This window comes from Mastigoproctus giganteus, chromosome 14 (assembly GCF_048544385.1).
Source record: "Mastigoproctus giganteus isolate SK-2022 chromosome 14, ASM4854438v1, whole genome shotgun sequence".
Taxonomy (NCBI): domain Eukaryota; kingdom Metazoa; phylum Arthropoda; class Arachnida; order Uropygi; family Thelyphonidae; genus Mastigoproctus; species Mastigoproctus giganteus.
The window spans coordinates 57,136,636-57,154,135 of NC_143588.1; the positions used below are offsets into that span (position 1 = coordinate 57,136,636).

General features: G+C 38.7%; 1 protein-coding gene across 2 annotated transcripts in view; it reads right to left on the bottom strand.

The window, feature by feature from the left end:
* Positions 1 to 17,500, bottom strand: part of row (zinc finger domain-containing protein relative of woc) — a 287,029-nt gene that overhangs the window by 199,889 nt on the left and 69,640 nt on the right. For both annotated transcript variants that reach the window (XM_090389220.1, XM_090389221.1), the window contains exon 6: positions 14,991 to 15,333. In XM_090389220.1, coding sequence (XP_090245346.1) covers positions 14,991 to 15,333 — 343 coding nt within the window. The remainder of the gene's footprint in view (positions 1 to 14,990; positions 15,334 to 17,500) is intronic.

The following is a 17,500-nucleotide window of genomic DNA, read 5'->3' on the forward strand; positions in this document are numbered from 1 at the left end:
GGACTTTGATGGACTTTGTGGACTTTTTTGTGGACTTTGAGGGCGCTTTCGACTCCCTCTGGTGGGAGAGTGCCCTCAGGTCTTTAAGGCTGGCTAAATGTGATAATTATGTGTACAGGGTACTGAGATCATACTTTAATGAGAGATACATCATGGTCAAGGCAAAGCATCTGTCTTACAAGGCCCAGGTTTCGAGAGGATGCCCCCAGGGGTCGGTGTTGGGGCCTCTCCTCTGGAATGCCGTACTAGATCAGTGGCTCACGAAATCACACGAGGATTCTCTAAAGGTGGCCTACGCCGATGATCTCGTGATTGCCATAGAAGGAAGGTCACGTAAGGCATTAGAGGACAAAATTCAACCCATCTTAGATGATTTGGTGGCATGGGCTGACATCAACAAGCTCAAGATATCTCCGAGTAAAACGAATTTCATGACATTTAAAAACCACTTTAATTACGGAAGACCACCAAGAATTCGACTGAATGGTTTACAGATACCTTATGTTCCTCAAAACAAATATCTTGGCATAATTCTTGATGATAAATTAACCTTTCTCCCTCGTGTCACCAAACTGAAGGAAAAAATTAGAAATTTTACTGCTTCGGTCATAAGAATCTCCAAAAGAGACTGGGGTTTGAATAAAAAGACCTTGAAACTATATTATAAAGCAATATTTCTGCCTATAGTTTCGTATGGAGCAGGTATTTGGCACCAGATGCTAAGAAAAACAGCAAGGATTTCTTTACTTATATAAACTCTAAAAGGAAGGGGATGAATATGATTGGTCCACTTGACATCAATGGTTCGACTGTTGATGATCCTGCTCAGATAGCAAACAAACTGAATGAGTATTTTGCATCTACATTCACACGTGAGGAATTATTACAATTTGAAAATGGAAGAAGGTTATCAAATTGTAGCAGTGTGCTTAATGATTTTGTAATAACTGAGAGCAAAGTGGAGGAGAAATTGTTGAAGTTAAACACAAGAAAGGCACCTGGGGTGGATGGGATCTATCCAGTTATTTTAAAGGAGGCGGCAAAGCAACTAAGCAAACCCTTAGCCATAATTATGAGAGCATCCTTGGACTCAGGGGAGGTCCCCACGGACTGGAGATGTGCAAATATGTCCCCAATTCACAAAGGTGGATCGAAGGGTGACACGAGTAATTACAGACCAGTTAGTTTAACTTCTGTTCCGGGTAAAATAATGGAGTCGCTGGTTAAAGATGCATTGCAGGATCATCTAGACAAGACTGCAGCAATAATTCAAACACAGCATGGGTTTGTTAAGGGAAAGTCTTGTCTGACAAATTTGATTGGTTATTATGATGTGGTCACAAAGGAACTGGATGCAAAAAATAATTTTGATATCATATACTTGGATTTCAGGAAAGCTTTTGACACTGTTGCGCATGGAAGACTACTGTACAAATTGGAGCAGAATGGTATTAAGGGTAAGTTGCTACAATGGATAAAAGGATGGTTAAGTGGGAGAACACAGAGGGTGGTAATCAATGGGTGCTGCTCTTCGTGGACTAATGTTATTAGTGGAATCCCACAGGGTTCGGTGTTGGGTCCACTGTTGTTTTGTGTATTTATCAATGATATTGATGAAGGTATATCAGGCTTAATGTCGAAGTTTGCAGATGATACAAAGGTTGGCAGGGTTGTTAATGACAGTAATGGCAGTGTGCTACTGCAACAGGATCTAGAAAATTTGGGCAGATGGGCTAAGAAGTGGCAACTGAAGTTCAACCTTGACAAATGCAAAGTACTGCATATGGGTAGAAGTAACCCCAGAGAAACGTACCAACTGTGTGGTACTACACTTAAGGTGGTAGAAAATGAAAAAGACCTGGGAGTAATTGTGCAGTCAGATATGAAGTTTTCTGAGCAGTGCAGACAGGCTGCTAGGGCGGGTCATGGGGTTTTGTCAATGATATATAGGAATTTTGCCAGCAGGGAAAAGGAGGTGATTGTCCCTCTGTATAAGGCAATGGTCAGGCCACGCCTTGAGTACTGCGTACAGGTCTGGAGGCCTCATTTTAGGAAGGATGTAGATTTGCTTGAGCGTGTACAGAGAAGAGCAACACGATTGGTGAGGGGAATGAAGGGATTCTCTTACCAAGAGAGGCTTAAGTTCTGCAAATTGCAGTGGCTGGAGACTAGGCACCTGCGCGGTGATCTGATTGAGGTCTATAAGGCCTTGAATGGGTTGAGCACGCTGAATTCTGATGGGATCCTTCCACTTGTTCAGATTACCAACCTACGGGGACATAAGTTCAAATTAAGAAAGGACAGATGTAGAATAGATGTGCGGAAATTTGCCTTTAGCCAGCGGGTGGTTAATTGCTGGAACAAACTTCCATCTGTCGTTGTGGAAGTTGATAGGTTAAATAAATTTAAGGAGGAACTGGACAGGCATTTGGAGGGAATGGTGTGATTTTTTTTTTTTTAGCTGATGCTGCATAAGCTCCTACGCTTGCTTTCTTGCATCATGTGCCACTACTACTACTACTACTACTACTACTACCAGAACGTCGTTAAGGTGAAAATTAAAAACAAGTTACTATCAAATCAAAGGACAATGCTTCTGGCACTAAACAATGCCCCTCGTACAGTATCAAACAATGCCCTCCAAATTCTTGGAGGAGAACTGCCTTTAGATTTATTTATCTTATACCGTGGCATGATTTATAAACATAAGAAAGGACTGCAGGTATCTATTATGGGAATTACAACCGACCCAGTTAGTAACTTAAAGACAGAACGGAAAAGATTATGGAGTGAAATGATTAGTATTTGGCAAAGTAGATGGAATGAGTCTGTGCACGGCGAAGTCACAAAGAAGTATATTGAAAATGTTGAGTTTGCTTCTACTCAACCTTCTGTTTCGTGGTTTGCACCAAGCATGTTTACGACGTATTTATTAACAGGCCATGGATCTCTGAGGGCCAAACTTTTCAACAGAGGTTTGGAGCCGGATCCTTTTTGCACCTGTGGTCAAATGGAGGACTGGATCCATGTTTTACTGTTTTGTCCGCAATATACAGACCATCGAGTATTGCTACTTAATCAGGTTCCAGGTCTAGCTGAGGACAACGTGAAAATACTAGTTGAGAACAAAACAAACTTTGAGACTTTCCAGACCTTTGCAGAATCGGTCTTTAAGAAAAGACTTCAACTAAGAACTCAAATCCAAAATCGAGTATAAATCTGACAGCTGAGCAGTTAAAGAAATGTTGGTATCCCATTAAATATAAATAGGATGACTTGTCAGATATGTAAATTGAATTGTATTACTAGGATTTAGAGTCAAAATTTTATTATCTTTTGTACATATGTAAATATTTACTTCGTTTTTTTTTTTTTTTTTTTTTTTGCTGGTTTCCAGGTTTGGGCAACCTGGGGACGGGATTGCTGGCACCCACCGGTATTGCACTATCTCCGGTGGGTGTGGGATTTGTGCCCATGGCACTAAAGGTAATAGTAGACCCAGGCTTGGCTGCTTGTGCCTGGGGGCAGGCAGCGGCTGCCTGGGTGTTGGCTGCTCCCTGGTGGCAAGGTGGACATACACAAGCGATAAAAAGCTTGCTGAGTTTCTGCACCACCACAGACGTGCAAGGTGGAGATGGGCTAAGGCCTAGGAGCCACCCTTGATACAGGTAAAACACACACACACACACACACACACACACACACACACACACACACACACACACACACACACACACACACAGTACCTTGTGATGAAGGAAATCACCTGCGGAAGTAAGACATTCCGGTTAATAACTCGGGAACCAAGAATTTAAAGAACTATGTTGATATAAAATATTTTTATTGTCTACATATGAGGAACTCATTCCTGAAGTTATGCAGTGTATTTTTGAGACACCCTATATATCAAAATTAGTATTCACCCCATCTTTCTTTCGTCGCCTCCATAGCCAGGTGGGAAGGAGCAGCAGTGCGTAGCACACGCTTCTTGATTAGACCGGGGTTCGAGCCCGTCACCACTAAATACAGAGGATGCGGAAAGGTCAGCAAATGACCACCGCATATCTCCGGAGCAATATGGCCTTAGTTGCTAATGCTCCTAAAAACCAAATAACAACAACAACAACCCCATCTTTCCTATATCATAATGCATGGAACGATCTAGCAGACCTATCAAATGAACATGTACATCACACATTATGGTTATCAAAATCTTCACTTCCTCAGGTCAATGTTTCCTGCCGTGTATCAACCTTTTTCTTGGTCTGGTCCTCGGCCTATCACCATTCATTTTGCTTCAAATACTTAATCTTCAAATACCTTCAAATATCTAATCTCTATTCTCTAATCCTTTCTAGAAGCCCATAGTCTTAAGTTTTCTTTGCTTATCGTTGGTTGGATATTATTTGTTATGCCAAGATTTTATCTTACTTCCTCATTTTTAGGTGTATTAGCATATATGTGTAAAGCACCTATTATCTAACCATCTGCATGTAATAACTCAACTTGTAGTGGATGCATTTTCATAAAATTTTATACTTCATTCTTTTAGCAAAACTTGTGGAGTCATCCCAAATTTCATTAAAAATTGACAATAAAAATTCTAGCAATTATTATTTTTTTGTCTGTCCATCCACATGTAATAACTCGACTCCCAGTGGTTACCTTTTAATGAAATTTTATAATTGGCACTTCTAGAGAGACTTGTTAAATCATTCCAAATTTCATCAAAATTGAACCAATAGAAATTTGTCAATTATTATTTTCTTTCTCATACACACAACATACAGTATCCATACACAATATATTGTAGCTGAAGCACTGGATATTATGTCTGTTGCCATCTGATGATTAGAGGGTTTGTTTGTTTGTTTATGAGCTTTATGGTGCAAGGGCAGCAAGGCCATAGTGCACCTCTGGGGATGGAATACACTTAAATAGAAAGGATACAAGAATAGTTGCTGATGCTATCGAAGCAGTGTTAGGTGGGTCAGAAAACTGCTAGCTTGGGGGAATTTACAGACTAAAAGATTAACAGTAGCCACAAGCAGAGGCGAAAGTGATTCTTACACTGCTTCTATTGTAATGAGCAGCAGCCTAGAGAGCAGGTTGCTGGGGATTTCAAGAGCTGCTGGGAGTCATCATGGAACAAGTAAATACATGGGCAGTGTTAGGGTAACTAAGAGTAAGAACAGGTGCATGCATACTTGCATGTACATCAATGCTAGAAGTATTGTAAACAAATTTGATGAATTTGAAGTGCTGATCAAAGACATCAAAGGCAGATATTGTTGGGATATCAGAGACATGACGTCACACAGATACAAGCAGTGCAGAATTGAAATTTGGAGAGTACAATGTCTACAGAAAGGATAGACAGGGTAGGAAGGGAGGAGGGGTTATGTTGTTAGTTAAGAAACACATAAAATTTAAGGAAGTGCATCCAGTCGGCGTGGGTGGACAGTGCAATGTTGAGTCAGTTTCTTGTGACATAAGCACTGGGAAAGCAAAATTGAGAATAGGAGTGTGTTATAGGCCTAATGACTCTGATGAGTACAATGAACAACTGAACAGAGAAATAGCGTGGGCCAGTAAATCAGACTGTCTTATAATAAGGGATGCTAACTTTCCAGATATGGATAAACTTATGGGTTGGTCACTCGCACACTAGCAAGGCTTTTGTGGATTTATTGGATGATTGTTTTCTACAGCAGCATGTTTGAGAGGCAACCAGAGGCAGTAATATTCTTGATCTAGTTATCAGCAGTGATTATTCGTGCATTAAGGATCTGCAGATAAAGGAACCACTATGTGGCAATGATCACGGTGTACTGATGTGGGATTTACTCAAAGATGTAACTAGCATTTGTTTTTGTAAAGGTGACTACAGTAGTCACAGTTTTTAAATTCTATACAGTGGGACCAACTGATGATGTTATCAACAACAAATTCTAAATGGGAAGCATTCAAGGAATTAATCATGGAAGCTTCTTGGCTTAACATACCAACTAAGAAATACTGTTCAAGGTTTAGGCTTAAATGATGTCAGATGAACTAATGAGACTTGTGATAGAGAAGAAAAATGCATGGGATACATATAAATTATCAGGGGACACAGATGCCTATGGTAGATATAAGATAATCCGTAATCAAGTTACAAAAGAGGTTAGGCAAGCAAAGGCAGATTTCGAGAAATCTTTGGCAAATGATGCAAAGAAAAACAATAAAGACTTCTTACTAATGCAAAGTGTAGAAGGAAGGAGATGAATTAGATTAGCCCACTTGATATAAAAGGTTAAATTGTCAATGATTCTGCTCAGGTAGCTGACAAACTGAATAAGCATTTTGCATCTACATTCACAGATGTGGAATTCTGTAGGGAAGTGGAGACCAGAAGCCTATCAAACTCTAACAGGGAGTTAAATAATTTTATAATAACTGAGAGCAAAGTGGAAGAGAAATTGTTGCATTTAACAATAAGAAAGGCACCTGAGTGGATGGGATCTATCCAATTATATTAAAGGGGGCAGCAAAGGAAGTAAGCAGACCCTCAGCCATAATTATGAGGGCATCCTTAGACTCAGGGGAGTTCCCCACAGACTGGAGATGTACAAATGTTTCCTCAATTCGCAAAGTGAGATCAAAAGGTGACACAAGTAATTACAGACCTGTTAGTTTAACTCTGTTCCAGGGGAAAATAATGGATTCGCTGGTTAAAGAAACAATGCAGGATCATCTAGAGAAGACTGCGGTTATAGTTCAGTCACAGCATGGGTTTGTTTAGGTGAAGTCTTGTCTGACCAATTTCATTGGATACTATGATGTGGTCACAAAGGAAATGGATGCAAAAAACAAATTTTGATATCATATACTTGGATTTTAGGAAAGCTTTTGATACTGTTGCATATAGAAGACTACTGTACAAGTTAGAGCAGCATGGCATTAAGGGCAAGTTGCTACTATGGATAAAGGGATGGTTGAGTGGGAGAAGACAGATCATGGTAATCAATGTACACTGCTCTTCGTGGACTAGTGTTATTAGTACCTGTCCCCCAGGGTTCCGTGTTTGGCCCATTGTTGTTTTCTGTATTTTTGAATGATATTGACAAAGGTATGTCGCTTAATAATTATTATTATTATTATTAATAGCCATATAGTACAAGGAAGCCTGAGGCTTATGCTGCACCAGCCAAGAAAAAAAAAAAAAAAAAAAAAATTCTGAGTTACCCTGAGAGTGAGAGAGAGAGAGAGAGAGAGAGAGAGAGAGAGAGAGAGAAGTAGAAGGGAATCACCAAGAAAGAGAAGAATGATGATATCCAGCTCAGGACCCTGGGTGCACCAAGCCCATACTCACTAGATGTGAGCCCCTGGGGATAATGTCCAAGTTTGCAGATAATACGAAGGTTGGTAGGGTTGTTAATGACAGTCAGGATGGTATGCTACTGCAACAAGATCTTGAAAAGTTCAGCAGATGGGATGAGAGGTGGCAACTGAAGTTTAACACTGAGAAATGCAATGTGCTGCATATGGGTAGCAGTAACCCGAGAGTAACATACCAACTGCACAGTACTACACTGAGGGTAGTGGAGAATGAAAAAGACTTGTGGATTGGGCAGTCAGATATGAAGTTTTCTGAGCAGTGAGACAGGCTGCAAGAGTAGCTCATGGGGTCTTGTTTATGATATATATACAAATTTTGCTAGCAGGGATAAGGAGGCGATTATCCTCTTGTATATGGCAATAGTTAGGCCACACCTTGAATACAGGTATGGAGTCCTCATTTAGAAAAGATGTAGAGAAGCTGGAACGAGCACAGAGAAGAGCAACAAGATTAGTGAGAGGAACAATGGGTTGCTGTTACTAAGAAAGGCTTATGTTCTGCAAATTGCAGCGTCTGGAGACTAAGCATCTGCAAGGTGATCTGACTGAGGTGTATAAGTCCTTGAATGGTTTGAGCAACCTCAATGCTGATGGGATTCTTCCTCTCGCTCAGATTCCAGACCTGAGGGAACATAAATTCAAATTGAGGAAAGACCGTTGTAGAATATATGTGCAGAAATTTGCCTTTAGCCAGCAGATGGTTGATTGCTGGAACAAACTTCCATCAGTCACTGTGGAAGTTGACAGCTTAAATAAATTCCAGGCTGAACTAGACAAACTTTTGGAGTGAATGGATGGGTGAAATGCTAGGGGTTTTGTTTAAGTTGATAATATGGTCTCTTGCCACTGCTTCTATCTGATAATTCCATTCAATTTTCTTACAATTCTCATTTCTGAAGATAATTTCTACTACACTTCCTGTTTTACTTATTCCATTGTTTATTTCCATGATTTATCTTTCATCTGGATTAAAAACTGTTCCTAAACATACAAATTATGAACCTATTCTAATTTTTGCTTATTTAATCTACACCCTAAATTTTCTTTGTCTTTTCCAACTTTCATTTCTATGTAACTAATTTTTATGCCAAAATTTCTACAACCTTTATCTAATTTATTCAGATTCTTAAATCATGTAAGCTACTATTTAAAAGCAGATTATCATCAACACCAGTGGTTCCCAACCTTTTTTGATTCGCGAACTCCTTCTTCCACTTTGACTGACTCGCAAACCGTTTCTTCACACACCACTCTCTTCTTCGTGCCGAAATTTCATAAATATATGGAATATAATATATTCTATTTATTTATAATTTATATATTTTTATTAATAATTTATATAATAATAATTTATATTTAATAATTATAATTTATTCTATATAATATATGGAGTTTTGGCACAGAAGAAATATTTCTTCCATGAACCATTTTCCCCTTTCTACTCGTCACAGCCTGGTTGATCAAATTCCTTTCTATTTATTTTGCCTCATTCCTCCTTGCCTTCATTTAATTATTACATTTATATAAATTTATTTGTTAGCTGCTCGAGCTAGGTATCTATCTTCCCTTTTGTACATTTCTCACTGGAAACACTCCAATGCTTTCAACTGCCATTTTTTATGATTCATTCCGGTTATGGGCATTCCTTTCTCTGGGAAACATAGAACTAAAATTATATCTATTACTCATTAAGCTACTTATTTTCCACTCTCTAAAGTCTATTCTTATCTTACAATTTGTCCTAATCATTCTGCCCTTTTCATTTCAAAACCTTGTTTCCAAAATTTCCTATGTAAATCTAAGCAGACACAAACACAAAATTTTTAGTGCAAACCCTCTGGAACAGTTTTGCGAACCACCGATTGGGAACCACTGATCTACACAATAATGATCCAATTTTCACACACCAAAAATTGTCAGTACAGCCTGACCCCATATGTAAGAGATGCATTCCAGGACTTCTTACTTAAGTCAAGTTTTACATAACTCAGGAATGACTAATAAAAATAATGCTACTATATCTCTGATATGGCAAAATTACAAAAACCACATATCCTCAGAAGAATGAAGAAAAATAGTTATATACCATAACAATTAAAAACTTTATCTGGTGACGGCGGTGAAGTAGCCAGAGTGGCACATAAGAAAAGAAAACATTAAAGGAAGAAAAAAACACGTTATTGTACTGTAAAAATGATATCTATTTCGTATGCTGTGTAGGCTTTATAAGGACTACTAAGGGAATCAAAACCAAAGTGCACATATTTCAGAAAACTGAACTGACTACAATTCAAAAAGAAAGGAAGGAAAGGTTGTAGAGATAAAGGGCTAGAGTGTAATTCTCCAAAGAAATGGCCAATGGGACACAGTCCACATGGCTTGAAAGTTGTGGAGTTCCTCGGAAGTGCTTCGACACAGTTCAACTGTCTCAAACATTTGTTGTCGAATATTTCTTCAGAATTTTTAAAGCAGAAAATGAAATGTTAGTTATTTACCTAGATTCTAGTTACGCTGCAAGTTATTATCTAACATTGTTTGTATGGGAATGAAAATAAAAAACTTATACTAATTGTTCCATCATTCGACTTCACTCTTAAAAATTATACAGAAAGTATCTTTATGATTTTATCAAAAAATTTACGTAAGTCTGAAATTACACAACTAGGGCTTACGTAAGTTGGGGACTTACTGTATAAACCAGCAGGTCCCAAACTGTGTGCTGCAGCACCCCAGGGCACTGTAGAAAACTCACAGGGACGCCATGGGATATTTTAAATCTTCGAGGAAAACACACTGATACTCAACATCTGTCGGACACCATGCAAACTACTAGCTCGAGGTAGTTAACAGTTTCAACATTACTTTTAAGTTGTTTAGACCTAACTACTTAATAAACAGAACTGTTAGATATTTCTTTTGGCCTAGGGGTGCTGTGAAAAAATTACTGAGACACCAAGGGTGCTGTGAACTGAGAAAGTTTGGGAACCTCTGGTATACACTCTTAAATATGGTTGACAAACACCACAAAATCAAGTTGCAATAGGGTGTCAACAATACTTCAAACCATCTCCTTTATGATACTTTACAGATGTTACATGATACAATTCCAATGTAATTCCCATATTTAGCTTTCTTTCCCTTTTTATGTAATGGTACAATTATTGCTTTGATTCTTCAGAAATTTTATCAACACATGCCTTTCCACTCTTCATATTTTCAATAACCCTTTTCAACTCAAATAGTATCCAATAGTATTATTATAATATACAATTATAATACTATATATACAAATTTCCATATAACTGTTTTGTAGTATTTCTGGTTCACCGTTTGATCATGTGGGGCAAATTTATAATGAATAATGCACTATAAGCCAAAAAATATGACAGGCACAATTTTAACATTTGATGGAGATTGATCAATTCAATTTTAACAATTTGGTAGGCAGCAACATGTTGACGAAGCTTGTGATATTGCAAAACTTGCCACTCTGTTATCATTAGTGAGCATATGAGGCACAAATTTTGCTGAAACATGTCACATTCCCAAATCTTGGGATAAAATTGATTAACACGACCCATAAAAAATACCAATTTCACTAACTGATATTTAACTATCCTTGAAGGATAGTTAAATATCAATCACACCTGATCAGATCATGAACAAGAGAAACTGAATCACTGACTTTTGAAGTTTAAGAGTGGCCAGAGTGAGGATCATCTTCAATGGACAAGTGAACCACTGATAAGTCTTTGAATGACATATGGCACCTCTGAAAGCTGTTTTTAGCATTTCATGGGTGTTTGTTGCACTTTTCCTTAATATGAAACAAACTTTGATGCAAATTTGCTGCTCCGCACAATCACACATTTTAAAATGCAATAAAACACCTATTTAATGTGCACTAATTCAGATTGACTGCAGATTAGCATTAGCATTAGTAGAGGCATTTGATGCAAGAAAGCAAGCTTATGCAGCATCAGCCAAAAAATAAAATAAAATAAAATAAATAAAAAATAACCAATTCCACTTCACCCCTCTGTTTGTTCGAAATACCTGTCCAGCTGAGCCTTAAACTTATTTAGGCTATCAACTTCCACGACAAGGGATGGAAGTCTGTTCCACCAACCAATCACCCGCTGGCTAAAGGCAAATTTCCGCACGTCTATCCAACATCTGTCTTTCCTCAATTTGAATTTATGGCCTCTCAGGTGATTATTCTAAGCAAGAGGAAGAATCCCATCAGCATTGAGCATGCTCAAACCATTCAAGGCTTTATACACCTCTATCATATCACCTCGCTGGTGCCTAGTCTCCAGACACTGTAATTTGCAAAACTTAAGCCTTTCTTCGTAAGAGCACCCCCTTTGTTCCATTCACTAATCTTGTTGCCCTGATCTGTACTCGTTCCAGCAGCTCTACATCCTTCTTGAAATGAGGCCTCCAGACCTGTATACAGTACTCTAGGTGTGGCCTGACCATTGCCTTATACAAGGGAATAATCACCTCCTTATCCCTGCTAGAAAAATTCCTATATATCATTGACAATACACTATGAGCTACTCTTGCAGCCCGTCTGAACTGCTCAGAGAACTTCATATCTGCCTGCACAACCACCCCCAGGTCCCTTTCATTCTCTACCACTGTCAGTGTAGTACCACAGAGTTGATACGTTGCTCTGGGGTTGCTGTTTCCCATGTGTAGTACTTTACATTTGTCAACGTTAAACTTCATTTGCCACCTCTCAGCCCATCTGCTCAACCTTTCCAGATCCTGTTGCAGCAGCATGGTGTCAGTAGTGTCCTTGACAACCCTGCCAACCTTCGTATCGTCTGCAAACTTGGACATTAAGCTTGATATACCATCATCAATATCATTTATAAATACAGAAAACAATAATGGACCCAATACTGAACCCTGAGGGACTTCACTAATAACATTAGTCCACGATGATCAGTGTCCATTGATTACCACTCTCTGTCTTCTGCCCCTCAACCACCCCTTTATCCATAGCAGCAATTTGCCTCCAATGCCACACTGCTCCAATTTGTGCAGCAGTCTACCATGTGCAACAGTATCAAAAGCCTTTCTAAGATCCAAGTATATAATATCAAAGTTATTCCCTGCATCCAGTTCTTTTGTGACTGCATCATAGTATCCAATCAAATTGGTCAGGCAAGACTTCCCCTTAATAAAACCATGTTGTGTCCGAGCTTTAACTGAAGTCTTGTCTAGGTGATCCTGCAGTGCTTCTTTAACCAGTGCCTCCATTAATTTTCCGGGAACAGAAGTTAAACTCACAGGTCTATAATTACTTGTGTCAGCCTTTGATCCTCCTTTGTGAATTGGGGTCACATTTGCACATCTCCAGTCCATGGGTACCTCCCCTGAGTCCAAGGAAGCTCTCATAATCATGGCTTAGGGTTTGCTTACTTCCTTTGCTGCCTCCTTTAATATAACTGGACAGATCCCATCCACCCCCAGGTGCCTTTCTTGTGTTTATCTTCAACAATTTCTCCTCCACTTTACTCTCAGTTATTACAAGATTCTCTAGCTTACTGCCAGATTTGAATACACCTCTGGCATTCACCTTGCTGAATAACTCCTCATGTGTGAATGTCGATGCAAAATATTCATTTAGTTTGTTAGCTACCTGAGCAGGATCATGAACAGTTGAACCATCGATATCAAGTGGACCAGTCTGATTCATCCCCTTCCTTCTAGAGTTTACATAAGTAAAGAACTCTTTGCTGTTTTTCTATGCATCCCTTGCCAAAGATTTTTTGTAATCTGCCTTCGCCTGCCTAACTTCCTTTGTAACTTGGTTAAAGATCAACTTGTATCTATCATAGGCTTCTGTGTCACGTGTTAATTTGTTTGTATCCCATGCATTTTTCTTCTCTGCCATATGTCTCATTAGTTCATCTGACATCCACTTAGGCCTAAACCTTGAACAATATTTCTTAGTTGGTATGTAAAGCCTAGTAGCTTCCAAGATAAGTTCTTTGAATGCTTCCCATTTTGAATTTGCTGTTGGTAACATCATCAGTTGGTCCCACTGTATAGAATTTAAATACTGCCTCAGTCCATCGTAGTCACCTTTATGAAAGCAATAACCCTTTCCTTTACCCCTAATGGTAGTTACCTCTTTGAGTAAATCCCACTTTAGCACACTGTGATCACTGCCCCCTAGTGGTTCATTTAACTGCAAATTCTTAATGCATGAAGAATCACTACTGATAATCAAATCAAGAGTGTTACTCCCTCTAGTTGCCTCCTGAACATGCTGATGTAGAAAACAATCATCCAATAAATCCACAAAAGCCTTGCTAGTGTGTGAGTGACCATCCCCCAAATTCCAGTCAATATCTGGGAAATTAAAATCCCCCATTATAAGACTCTCTGATTTACTGGCCCACTCTATTTCCCTGTACAGTTTCTTATTATACTCATCAGAGTCATTAGGCCTATAGCACACTCCTACTCTCAATTTTGATCTCCTAATGCTTATGTCACACCAAACTGACTCGACACTGCACTGTCCAGCGATGTCGACTGGCTTCACTTCCTTGAATTTTATGCGTTTCTTAACTAATAGCATAACCTCTCCTCCCTTCCTATCCTGTCTATCCTTTCTGTAGACGTTGTACTCCCCAAATTCCAGTTCTGCATTACTTATATCTCTGTGACACCACGTCTCTGATATCCCAACAATACCCATGTGTTTACTTGTACTGCAATGACTCCCAGCAGTCTCTGAAATATCCTGCATCTTATTTTACAAGCTGCTGCTCATTCCAATAGAAGCAGTGCAAGAATCACTTTCACCTCTGCCAGTGGCTACTGTTAATCTATTAGTCCTTGTATCCCCCCAATCTAGCAGTTTTCCGACCCACCTAACACTGCCTCGATAGCATCAGCAAACATTCTTGCACCTTTTCTATTTAAGTGTATCCCATCCCTGTAGAAGCAGTCTCTCCTGTTAACAAGTACAAACCAGGCTGAAAAAAATTCTACCCCTCGAGCCTTGCACAATCTTTCCAGGGCCGAATTGATCGACAGGGCTCTCATCATATACTCCCTCCTATCGTGCCTGGGAAGAATTGCAGACACTTTCAAATTGAATCCTAATTCACGGCTTTTTTTCAACTTTGACCTGTACTTGTTAAGTAATTCCGCTAGATAAATAAGTAATTCAAACATTACTATATCTAGATGAGCAACCAAACAGATTGTGATGAGTTGCAACTTGCTACTATGCTGCAATTTCGAGGTATAAAGACAGTCCACACATCAGCATTGCTATTCCAAAAATATCCTCCATCTCTTCTGTTTTTTGATATCAAACAGAATCCAAAATTTGAAAGATTTATTACTGATGAAAATCTTTTGATAACAAAAATAACCACAATACAAACAGATACTGAAAATGGAGTCCAACTAAATTCTTTTATGTTAATTTTAAAAATTATTTTGTTGTCCATCCTAAAGCTACACACTTGGAATAGAACCTGTCTATTCTAAATTAACTACATTAAAGTCATCTGAAAATGCATAAAATTTTTTTTTATAAGTGAATAGTTATAAAAACAAAGAAAGTGTGTACTTACTTAACTTATCAATCTGATCTTTCATAGATGGCACAACAGGCTGCCTGAAAGGATGAGGCTTAACTGACAGGAGAGATTGAGCAGTCACCATTTTAAATCCACCTGTTATAAGTGGAACAGACTTGTCTGTCAGTGGAGCAACAGCAGTACTAGTAGTGATACTAGCAGTAGTAACAGTACTAGTAGTAACAGCAGTAGCACTGATAACAGTAGTAGTAGCAGTAGTAGTAGTAGTAACAGTGGTGCTACTTTCAACTATTTTCAATGACTGAGTAGTGTGTGGTGATGATTCAGAATTTTTTTGAGTCTGGTTTTCGGAAGATTTTTCAGGCTCCACTTTTACCTGAGTAAAAATTTTAAGAATTAAATCAGAATGACCATTTCAAAGAATACACCAATTATAACTCAAGACTTCAAAAATTACCTTTTAGTAATTTTAAGAGTAATAAACTCTAAATTTTAAAATTTTAAATTAAAATTTTTTGTTAAACAATACACACCATTCTTATAATTTTCACAAAAAAAAAAAAAAAAAAAAAAAAAATCATAACTAATCTAAAGTTAAGAAATCACATGACTGCATTTTTGCCTATAAAAGTTGTTGTTTTGTTTTGGTGGCATATTAGCAACCAAGGCTATAAATAACTCATATGTTATGAAGTATAACTCATAACAGTTTTGTCATCATTGCATCACTAGGGTACCTACTCACCCACAGAAGAAGGGCCAAACAGCCCCGAAACGGTGCCGTCTGGGTGGTAACAACAGTCTTCTCCTTTGGTGAAGCGTTACTTATTCGTAGTAGTGCAATATCATGGTAACTCATTGTGAAGGTATTCACAATATGAGATATAACTTAAACGATGCCGCCTTTGCATATTTGTGCTAATTCAGAGTTTAGCTGCATACTAATATGAAGAATTTGCACTAACTTGCACGTTGTCTAAATCTCTTGCAGCCTGAGGTTAAATTCCTTAACACATTTCAGTCTTAATTTATATTATACACCATCAGGCATCTCTCATATTGTGGAGTTATACTTCATAACAGTTTTGTCATCATTGCATCACTAGGGTACCTACCCACCCACCGAAGAGGGCCAAATAGCCCTGAAATGGCACCAGGGGGGGGAGCCTGATGATGATGATGTCCAGAGTTTCCAAGAATAGGTAACAACAGTTGAATAGCCAACGCTTCCCCTAGGGAAGCGTTGCCTATTCAAGCTGTTTATGAGTTTTTGAGTGGTGTGAGTTGATGGAGTTACTGTCCCTTTCATTCTTCTACACCATTTCTTTTCCTCTTCCACTCCTATTACTTTTCCTCTACTTTTTTGCTTTTCTAAGTCTAATAAGGACAAGTGGATAGTAGAGTTATTATCCCACACATATACAAAATAGCCCTGAAATGGTGCCGTCTGGGTGGTGGCATCCACCGAGAATAAGTAACAACAGTATTCTCCTTTGGTGAAGCGTTACTTATTCGAAGTAGTGCAATATCATAGCAACTCATTGTGAAGGTATTCACAATAAGAGATATAACTTAAACGATGCCGCATTTGCATATTTGTGCTAATTCAGAGTTTAGCTGCGTACTAATATGATGCGTTTGCATTAACTTGCACGTTGTCATATTAACAACAATAAGATTATTAACCAGTGCAACAAGCTTTCAAAAATTAGCTTATCTAGGATTTTTGTTTGGATTGTCTGTTAGACAATAACTGGTCATTAGCATTAGCATTTGTAGAGACATAAGATGCAAGAAAGCAAATTTATACAGCATAAGCAAAAAAAAAAAAAAAACCCCTCCCATTTCACCCATCCATTCGCACCAAATGTTTATCCACTTCTTACTTTAATTTATTAAGCTATCAACTTCCACAATGGATGGAAGTTTGTTCCAGTCAACTTCCCACTGGCTAAAGGCAAATTTCTGCACATCTCTTTGACAACTGTCTTTCCTCAATTTCAGTTTATCCCATCAGCATTGAGCCTGCCCAATCCATTCAAGGCCTTATACACCTCAATCAGATCATGTCACAGGTGCCTAGTCTCCAGATGCTGCAATCTGCAGAACTTAAGCCTTTCTCGTAAGAGCATCCCTTTGTTCCTCTCACCAGTCTTGTTGCCCTTCTCTGTACTCATTCGAGCACCTCTACATCCTTCCTGAAATGAGATCTCCAGACCTGTACACAGTACTCAAGGTGTGGCCTGATCATTGCCTTATACAAGGGGATAATCACTTCCTTATCCCTGCTAGCAAAATTCCTGTATATCATTGACAAGACCCCATGACCTGCTCTGGCAGGCTGCCTGCACTGCACTGCTCAGAAAACTTCATATCTAACTGCACAATTACTCCCAGATCTCTTTCATTCTCCATTACCGAGTGTAACAGCACACAGTTGGTACATTTCTCTGGGGTTACTGCTACCCATATGCAGTACTTTGCATTTGTCAATGTAAAACTTCAGTTGCCACCTCTCAGTCCATCTGCCCAACTTTTCTAGA